Raw genomic sequence first — 10190 nt, 5'->3', positions numbered from 1 at the left:
AGGCTTATTTTTACTTTCAACTATGTGTGTGTGCTTGCTTGAGTGTAGGTTTGTGTCCATGAGAGGAGGTGCCAGTGGAGTGTGTGTGTGTGTGTCCATGTGCATGTATGTGCATGAATGTATGTGTGTGCTGGAACCAAACTTGGTTTTTTGTAAGAGCAACAAACCCTCTTAACCACTGAGCAATTTCTCTAATACCCTCTTTCCTGTTTTAAGAGTAACTGAGCTGGGTGTGATGGCACACACCTTTAATCCCAGCACTTGGGAAGCAGAAGCAGGTGGATCTCTGTCAGTTTGAAGCCAGCCTGTGCTGGGATTAAAGGCATGCGCCACCACTGTGAGACCCAATCTAATCTTTTTGAGGGAACCAAATGGACCTGTGTAGTACACTTCTTTCTTTGAAAGTCTGTTTGGGGTTTATTTATTTATCTACTTTTATTTTATCTTTTAAAGAAAGTCCTATTATATAGCTCAGGCTGACTTTGAATACATCCTCTTTCCCCAGCCTTCCAAATGCTGGGATAACAAGCTTGTACTGCCTGCCTGGCACTCACCGTCTGTAGGACTCCGTTAATAGTGGCTCTTAAAGCTAACAGGTGGTTAACTCAGTTGTGCCTGAGTTCTGGGCCATGATGGTGTGGGAGCTGCTTCTGGTGACATGGAAGAGGCACTGAGCTAGTTGGAAGCTGTTTGTTTAGGGTGAGAGGCTCACTATCAGACAAGGTCAAAGGGCTGGCAGTGGAGCTCAATGGCAGAACACTTGCTTACCTAACATACATGAGGCCTCAGGTTACATCTATAGTGTGACAAAAATCAAGAAACTTGCTAATATGACCAAATTTTAGGGCTGGGTGTCGCTCAATGGCAGATTACTTGTTTGGCATATGCGAGGCGCTGGGTTCAAATCCCATCACCACCACTACCACATGCACACGCGCACGCATGCACGCACGCATGCAGGCGTATGCACACACAAGATAAGACCAGGGTGGGAAATGTGTGGTGGGTTCTCTCAGAAAAGGACTCATCAACATTCAGCAGGGCCTCCTGGGCGACTCAGCCCCTTGTGGTAACAGGGCTTCTTTCTGGGGGTCTTGCCTCCATTTACCTGTCTGGGAACTTTGCAAGCAGCTGGATGGGTGGTTTTTGTCAGTTGCAGCAGCGCCCAGCATTCCTACCTGTCAGTAAGAAGTAATGGAGTTAGTTCTGGGTCCAGTGACTCAGTGCAGTTTAATCCCCTGCATTCCTGAGCTTTATCTAGAAACTGGACCCTAAGTCTGTGGGCTGCGTAGGCAGGAATTCCAGGAGGTAGGGAAGGTATAGGAGCAGGAGAAAGTTCTTATTCATAAACCGGGATGGATGCGTAGCTGAGCTTCAAGAAGGACTTCGCTACGAAAGTATCTGTAAAACAGACCTGGTGAGCTGTAGCATTTTGAGGCAAGCGCCACCAACTCTTCATAGTGATGTTCAGCCCATTACTCTTAAATCAACTTAAGAGTAAAACCATTTTGGCTGGGCGGTGGTGAAACACGCCTTTAATCCTAGAATTTGGGAGGCAGAGACAGTGGATCTCTGTGAGTTCAAGGCCAGCCTGGTCTACAAGAGCTAGTTCCAGGACAGGCTCCAAAGCTACAGAGAAACCCTGTCTCGAAAAACAAAAAACAAAACAAAAAAAGAGAGTAAAACCATTTTTAATGGCTTAACAGTTAGGAGCATTTGTGGCTCTCTCTGGCTGCAGACCCAGCCCGTGCATTCCCAGGGGGAGGGCCCAGCCTATGTATGACTGCCTGGAACCCCAGTTCTAGGGGATCTGACACTCCCGTCTATCCTTCGCAGGCATCACACACTTGTGCACACACACAAATGCAAGCAAACGTTCACACACACAAAATAAAAATAAGTAAAATCTGAAAAAAAATTCTAATAGTTTCTGGCGCAGATGTTCTCATCATACCTCCTTTCCCTGCAGAGTGCTGGGATTACAGGCATGCACACACGGATTTCATGCATGACAGAGAAGCACGACACCAAGATCTATCCCACCCAGCCCCAGGTTTTAAAAAGTGTGTGTGTGTGTGTGTGTGTACCAGAGGGGCCCACGTGGCCAGAGGTGTTGGATCCCTTGGAGGAGTTGTGAGCCATCAGATTGGGTGCTGGTCCTCTATAGGAGAGGTACAAGGTTTAACTGTTGAGCCATCTCTCTAGCCCTACTCTCTTTGCCCCCGGCCCCATGGTCTGCCTATCTGGCAAAGGCTGGCCTTGAACACCCAATTCTCCCGCCTCAGACTTGAAGTGCTGGAAACAGTTTTCTCATTTTAAGTTTAAAAATCAGGGATTAATGATCTAAACTGAAAGACACGTGCTTTAAGATTCCATCACCTTAGGTTCTGAGTATCTGTGCAATTTAGAAGGCAGCCATGCTCACTGCTCAACCACCAATGCAAATGTAACATAAGCAATTGGAATAGGGAGGAAATTGTCATCATGGGACTGAAAACTGGGTGGGGTGGAAGGGTGGAATTTGGTGCTGGAGGGTGACGGTCCCCTTCTGAGAAGAGAATACGAGAAATTCCTGAGGAAGGAAGGTACCTCATTTCTCTCTAGTCCAAAGGCCAGATTGTGGGGCCCCTGAGTGGGTTGAGCTGTAGATAACCTGCCTCTCCCTCCTAGGGGTCCAGGCTATGAGTGTGGCGGGTGGGGGTAAGGGAGGAGGTGGTTGAGGTTGTAAGGTGTGAGGTTCCTGAGTTGGCAGGGGCAGCTCCATCTGAGAACATTTCCTACCATGACACTCCCAGGGAGTAGCCACCGGCCCTACAGATAAGCCTCACCAAGGAATGTGGTCCTCTTTCAGGCCGCGCCTGTCTGAGCTAGGGAGGGCACCATTAGGTTTAAATGATCCTAAAGTTGATGTGCGACAATTCAAAGACCCTGGGGGTGGGGGGAGGTTAGGGATGTACCCCAGGGGTAGAGCACTTGTCTAGTGAGTTCAACTGCCAGCACTGCAGAAGGGAAAAGGAAAGAAACAAATACCTCAGGAAATCGCAGGCAGATGTTGATAAAGAAGTCTAAGCTATCAGCCTATGAGAGTGTTTACCTAAGAAGACTTGAGTTCTGGGAGACCGAGTTTCCAGTTTTGCAAAAATGAAAAATAATATTTCGGGGCAGATGAGGTGGTTCAACAGGTAAGGTGATTGTTGTCAAGGTTGGCAAATTGACATTGAATCCCAGGACCCACACAGGTACTTGGCAGGAAGAGAGAACTGACACCCATAAGTTTTCTCTGGTCTTTACACACATGCCATGACAAGTATGTACATAACATCCCGCTCACGATAATAATAAATGATACTTTTGGAAACTAGTTGTGACAACGTCCACTTATAATCTCAGTGTTCAGAAAGCTGAGGCAGGAGGATCACTGTAAATTGAAAGCTTACCTGGGCTGCACAGAGAGACCCCGCCTTAAACAAACCAAAAACACATTAATAAAAAAACCAAAAGAAGAAAAAAAGCTCTTTGAACTCGGCAAATAAGATAACCCAGTTTTGAAATGGGCAAAGGGTTTGAGTCAGTAATTCCTCAGAAAAGATATACGAATGATGACTACAGACCCATGAAAAAGACTTGCCACTCTCTGGGCCAGATTTCTATGTCTGGGGCAGATTTCTATGTCTAAGGACTAGCCAAGGAAGTGACACAGGGCAAGAATTCTTTTTGACTTAGTCAGGGTCTAAGGTCTCTTAGCAATAGTCTCTGCCATGACCAGAGTGATTTTATTTTACTTTTTGTAGGAGAGGTGGGCAATACTAGAAATGAAACCCAAGGCCTTGCACACGCTAGGCAAGCCCTCTCTTGTTGAGTCATATCCCCTAACCCAAGCCAGTGAAAAAGTTGACTCACGGTGACATACCACACACACCTGGATGGTGCGCTGGCTAACCTTGATGTCAACTTGACATAAACCTGGGCATCCCTGGGAAGAGAAAATGCCAACGCAAGACTGACTTGTGGGCAGGGCAGTGGGGGTGATGGTATAGGAAGGAAGACAGCATGGGAAACAAGCCAGTGAGCAGCCGTCTGGCTTCTGCTGCAGTTTCTGCTCCCAGGTTCTTGCTTTGAGTTTTTGCCCTGACTCAGGAAGTGATGGCGGAGTGTGACCAGAGAGTTGTAAGATGAAATAAAACATTTTCCTCCCAGGTTGGCTTTGGTCGTGGTGTTTTATCACAGCCATAGAAACCTAACTAAGACAGATGGCTGTCATTAAAGAAATAAAAAACCAGCAGGTCGAGGGCCGTAGCTCAGTAATAAAGGGTACTTGCCTGAATCTGTCGGAGAAGAACTGGGGTGGGGCTCAGTGGTGGAGAACTTGCTGGAGTCTACCAGTGAGGAACCTAGCGCATGGAATATTTGCTAATGGGAATATAAAATAGAAATTGGCAAATTATCTGCTAGTTTCTCAAATGGTTAAACATAGACTTAGCCACATGACCTCTAGGTACACAGAAAATAAAATCAGCAATGCTTGTTCAAAGAACCACTCGTGTGGGAAATGAGACTTTAGCTGTTCTTTAGTTTTGTCTTTGTTTTCGAGACAGAGTTTCTCTGTGTTACAGCCCTGGCTGTGCTATAGAGCAGGAGGCTGGCCTTGAACTCACAGAGGTCTGCTTGCCTCTGCCTCCTGAGGAGTGCTGGAATTAAAGGCATGTGTGAGCATGTGTGTTTGTGCATGTACACACACACACACGCACACACACACACACACACACACATTGTGTGAACCCTAGGGAGAGAAAAGCAGGCTATGCACCCTCCAACCTGCGCAGGGGTCCCCTGATCAGTGGCCTTTGGGCTAAAGGGTCAGAAATGAGTTCTTTTCCTTTCTCAAGGTTTCTCCTCCCCTTTCTCCTCTTATTTTATTTAATTTTTAAATTAAAAAACAAAACAAAACTTTTTTTTTTTTTTGGTTCAGGGTCTCTTGTAGCCCAGACTGATCTTTAACTTGTTGCTAAGACTGCCCTTGACTTCCTGATCTTCTGTTCGCAGTCCCGAAGTGCTGGGATTGTAGGTGTGGGACACCAAACTGGGCCTCCGGCTTATTTGTGACAGCAAACAATGAGAACACTTCAGGTGTCCGGCGACTGGTGAATGGTTAAACAGAACAAGTGCTGTACGCTTATCTATCAACAAAAGAGCGACTGGTGCAGGCTGCGATCTGGGTGAACGTTGAAAACAACATGCTAGGCAGGTGTGATGGACTCGGCTGTAAGAATGTAGGAAACTGAGGCAGGGGACAACAGATTAAGGCTACCCTGGGCTATACAATTAATAAGACCCTTTCAGATAACAATGAAACAAAATAATAATGGGGTTAGTGGGGAGGGGAAGGAGGAAGCTTGGAGGATTTGAGTTCAATCCCCAGAACCCATGTAAAGGAAAAGAAGCCAGACAGGATGACACTTGTGAACATTGCTGAGGCAGAAATGGAGGAGCCCCGGCCTCTGACCAGACAGTGAGAGATTGTGTCAACCAGCACATAGGTGGATGGCGCCTGAGGAATGACACCCGGGGTTGTCCACTGGCTTCCACTAGCACACACATGCACACACACACATGAACGCATACATGCACACACACATACATGCACACACAGAGATGTATTGTGTGAAAGAAGACAGACACAGAAGACTGCATATTGAATAGTTCTATTTGTGTGAAATATCCAGGATGAGCAAGTCTGGCAGGGCTCAGGGATGAGGAATGGTCCTAGTGGATACTCAGTTTATTTTTTGAGATGCTAAAATATTCTAAAATCAGAAATAGGCGACGACTGTGTGTTGCTGTGAAGAAGTTAACAAACAAACAAAACCAAACTTGGGTGCTCCTTTATTCGGTTGGGGACTGAACTGGGCCTTGAACAAGCCAAGTAGGCACTGCTTGTTGGTTGGGGGGCTTTTTCCCAGGCCTGGAGGCTTTAAATGGTTGGGTAGGTGGTGCTTTTGCTTTGCTGACCGGTTTTCACTGTGACACCCAGCTTCTGTATGATGACACCCCTCCCAGCCTCAGCTGCGCTAAGATTACACGTGTTGTTACTCCATGACTGGTCAAATGGGTAGATTTCTAAAACAATCACATTGTGTCCGTTTCAGTTCTGTAACTTAATGCTATCAGATAGGGAAATACTTACACAAATGTAACTCTGTACAGATATTATTTGTTTTCTTTTATGAGGTAAGAGCAACTAAAATCTCATTTCTCAGGCATCTCAGATACAGTGTAATCTTTCCTGCCTTTGCTATGCCTTAGTCAGTTTTTTTGTTTGTTTGGGTTTTGTTTTTCGTATTTTGAGACTGGCTTTCACTGTGTAGCACTGGCTATCGTAGAACTCACTGTAGAACAGGCTGGCCTCGAACTCAGAGATCCGCCTGCCTCTGCCTCCCAAGTGTTGGGATTAAAGGTGTGTGCCAGCACTGCCCAATTCATTTCTTAGTATCATTAGACCATTTTGTAAATTTTTATTTTTATATTACTATTATTATTTTGGTGTTTTGAGACAGGGTTTCTCTGTGTAACAGTCCTAGATGTACTGGAACTCGCTCTGTAGACCAGGCTGTCCTTGACTCATGCTGGGATTAAGGGGGGTGGGGTGCGCTACCACTGCCCGGCTTGTTTTGAATTTTTGTCCAGTTTTATCTGTTGCTGTAATTTGGGGTTGGTGCACGGTGCTCTAATGGAGAAGCCAACAGTGGTTCATCATCATCACGACTTGCTCCCTTCCTGGATTTTGGAGATTGGGCCAGTGCAGGGCAGTGGGTACTTTGTAATGAGCTCCCTGTGGGCTGCTACATACATGCTGGTGCACTTTGATGCTAGGGGAAGAGGACAGTCAGTGTCACCAACATGGGGGGAGAATAGACTGAGGCAAAAGAGACCAACTCACAGTGTCTGTTTCGTTTTTTGTTGCTGCTTTTGGTTTTTAAGACAGGGTTTCTCTGGGTAACAGCCTAGCTGTCCTGGAACTAGCTCTTGTAGACCAGGCTGGCCTCAAGCTCACAGAGATCCACCTGCCTCTGCCTCCCGAGTGTTGGTAATAAAGGTGTGCACCACCATGTCCGGTCTCACAGTGTCAGTTTGGGGACTGCATTAATTATGATTTTTGCATTTTTATGCCTTTTTTGTTTTATATGTTTTCTACAGTGTCATTAAAAATTTATTTTGAGATTATAATTGCCACATTTCTCCCTTCCCTTTTCTCTAAACCCTCCCATAGGCCCCTTCCTCCTCTCCTTCAAAGTTCATGGCCACTTGCTCACTAATTGCTATAGCGTGCTATATATGTGTACACATATACATACTTAAATATTACCAGTTTGTATAATGTTACTAGTATATGTGTTTTCAGGGCTGTCCCTTTGGTACACTAAATACAAACTGCTGTGCTCTTCCTTGGGGAGATCTACCCTTCCCACTCCCGGCTTTCCTCCCTTGCCTGTGGTTCCTTGAGTATGGTTGAGACCTTGTGGGCGTTTCCCTGGCCTCTTCAGCGTGTCCATTGGTGTCTTCCTTGTTCAGTTCACATTTGAGCAGTCGGCTGTGTTGATAAGACTTTATGGATTGGTTAAGCATTTTTTCCCCTTGTTCTACAGAATGTCATCATTTTTGGTGTGACTCATCTCTGAAGGGCTGTCTCTTATTTTCCAATCAGGGCTGTAATCCCCTTGCACAAACTGGCCGGAGCAAGCTGCAGAACCAAAGGGCTGCCCTGAACCAGCAGATCCTGAAGGCTGTGCGGATGCGGACAGGAGCGGAGAACCTTCTGAAGTGGGTACCTCTGGCTTAGCCACCTCAGTCGGGAGCCTGGCTCTCCTGAGGGCCTGTCTATGTGATGGAAGTACAGAGCCCACACCCTTGGCTGGGCTCTTGCTTTTCAGCTTTGAGATTCCAGCTCATCTGGGGGGCATCTGAACAGGTCCTTTTCTTCCTAGAGTCTCCCTGTGTTTGTGGAAAATCAGCCCTGTGTGTGTGTGTGTGTGTGTGTGTGTGTCTTGAGATTTGTTTAATTTTATGTGTATGAGTGCCTGCGTGTATGTATGTACACCTTGTGATCCCTGGTGCACATGGAGGCCAGAAGACGGTATTGCAGATCCCTGGAACTGGAATTGCAGATGGTTGTGAGCCGCCATAGTGGTGCTGGGAACGGAACTTGGGTTCTCTGCAGGAGCGGCCAGTGCTCTTAACAGCTGGGCATCTTTCCAGCCTCCCCTCCCCCACCATCGAAGCCATCTTGTTTGGAAGTCCAGTACTGTCTTGGCACTTGCTCTGGACACGCCTCCCTTCTCCACTGCCCAGAGTTACACCTGGTAGAGAGAGTCGGTGTTTGGTCAATGTGTGTTGCCTGGATAAGGGATGGGGGAGCAGAAAGAAGAGAATGGGACATTTGTATTGCTAGCGTCTACCTTTCCAATGAGAGGAGTCATAAGTAGGATATAGTGGCATATACCTGTGGTTTCAGCTACTTGAGGGCCGAGGCAGGAGGATTGCTTGAAACCCTGGAGTTTGAAACACCTGGGCAACATAACCAAACCCTGTCTAGAAGAAAAAGGAGCGAGTTAATGAGAGAGGCAGAGCGGGTTCTGCTGGGTACTCACTGCTGTGCTGTGGGGATAAAATAATTACTTACCAAGCACAGCTCAGGAAAGCTCTGCCCTCGTCTAGACAGCTGGAAATCCTCCCCACACCCTTAAGTGCAGTGTGCCAACTTGCTTTTGTCTACCAGAGTACGGTTTCCTCCCTCAGAGGATGAGCTTTGGGTATCGGTTCTCGCCTTCCATCTTTTGAGGCCGGGTCTGGCTTCTGGCACCTGGAGCACACAGCAAACCCAAGTCATTGGTATTGTGAGGCAGGCGCTTTCCCCTGCCAAGCCATCTAGTCGGTGGAGGCTTACAGGAGAGTTCTTTGGTTTTATGAGTCAGGGTCTCTTGTAACCCAGGCTAATCTTAAAACTTGCCATGTAGTTAAGGGTGACCCTGAACTCCTGATTCTCTTGCCTTTACCTCTTTGTGCATGTGTGGGTGTGCATCCACGTGGGTGTATCACTCTGTGGAGTCTGTTCCCTTCAAACGTGTGTGAAATCCTGGGGACCGAGCTCATCACGTCAGCCTGGCAGTGAACGCCTTTATCTACTGAGCCACCTGACTAGCCCTGATTTGAAGTTTTTATAACAGATACTAGGGCTGTAATGTCTGCTTTCTTCTGTGAACAAAACAGCCCCTCTGAGGCCCAAGCTCAATCCAATGGTCAGGTTGGCAGTTGTGTAGCTGATTGGCTGAGGGTGGGGCAGGGTTGTAAATGATTCTCCCGGAGACTGATAAGTTAAACACCCCTGTTTGGAGGAACCCTGAGGTATTTATTAATCTGATTCAACTGACGTGAAAGCTTCCTGAAATCATGAGGGCATCAGGCCAAGCCTCACTCTGGCCCCACGGTGTCCCTGGCTGCCGCTACTAGCAGCAGGTAATTGCCGCCATGCTTTGGGCCTGGCTGGCCTGGCCTCAGTCTATGAGGTGTCCCACCAAGGTTCCTAGGTGAGGATACTTACAATGTGGGCAAGAGGGCCTTTGGGAAAACATCCCGATCAAGGCAGGCTTGGAAACGAGGGTCCCTGCCTTGAACGGCACAGGCCACCGTGACTGGGCAGGTGCTGTGAGTGGCCAGGTTCCATGTCCCTGAAGGTCCTCCCCTTCCCCGTGTCATCCAGGAGTCTGTGAGCGTCCTAGAGTTGTCAGGGGAGATAACCAGTACTTTGAAGTGCCGCTCCAGGCTGGGCACTGGCTGTCCTCTATCCTCCCACTTCCTGTCGCTCCCTTGAGAAAGCTGAGGCAGAAACCAAATAGTATTTATGAGACGGAGATTAGAGCAAGCTACCAGGTTGTTTGGTTTTAATGAACTAGTTCTTTGGGCAGAGAACAGGCTGGGTAACCATTCTGGCTGGACCTCCAGATGGCCTTCCAATGCTAGTTAGACTCAACCAGGAGAGCCTCGCTCTGGGGCGTCTGTGTGTCAGTCAGTATACATGCCGGAGAGGGAAGGGGCTGGGCTCCATGCTGGGAGCTATGGGAATGGTGGGGATGGGAGAGTGTGCAGCCTATAGCCCAGGCTGGCCCGGAAGTTGGGAGATCTTCTGTTTCAGCCTC

The 10190-nt window shown here is 47.6% G+C and overlaps 1 protein-coding gene across 1 annotated transcript in view; it reads left to right on the top strand.

Annotated features, from left to right (window-relative positions):
* Rhpn2 (rhophilin Rho GTPase binding protein 2) overlaps positions 1 to 10190 on the top strand; it is a 58166-nt gene that overhangs the window by 9340 nt on the left and 38636 nt on the right. The window contains exon 2 of the mRNA XM_005368419.3: positions 7703 to 7818. Coding sequence (XP_005368476.1) covers positions 7703 to 7818 — 116 coding nt within the window. The remainder of the gene's footprint in view (positions 1 to 7702; positions 7819 to 10190) is intronic.

This window comes from Microtus ochrogaster, unplaced genomic scaffold, assembly GCF_000317375.1.
Source record: "Microtus ochrogaster isolate Prairie Vole_2 unplaced genomic scaffold, MicOch1.0 UNK32, whole genome shotgun sequence".
Classification (NCBI taxonomy): Eukaryota; Metazoa; Chordata; class Mammalia; order Rodentia; family Cricetidae; genus Microtus; species Microtus ochrogaster.
Note: the sequence above shows the minus strand (reverse complement) of the source record. Positions and strands in the feature narration are given on the sequence as shown.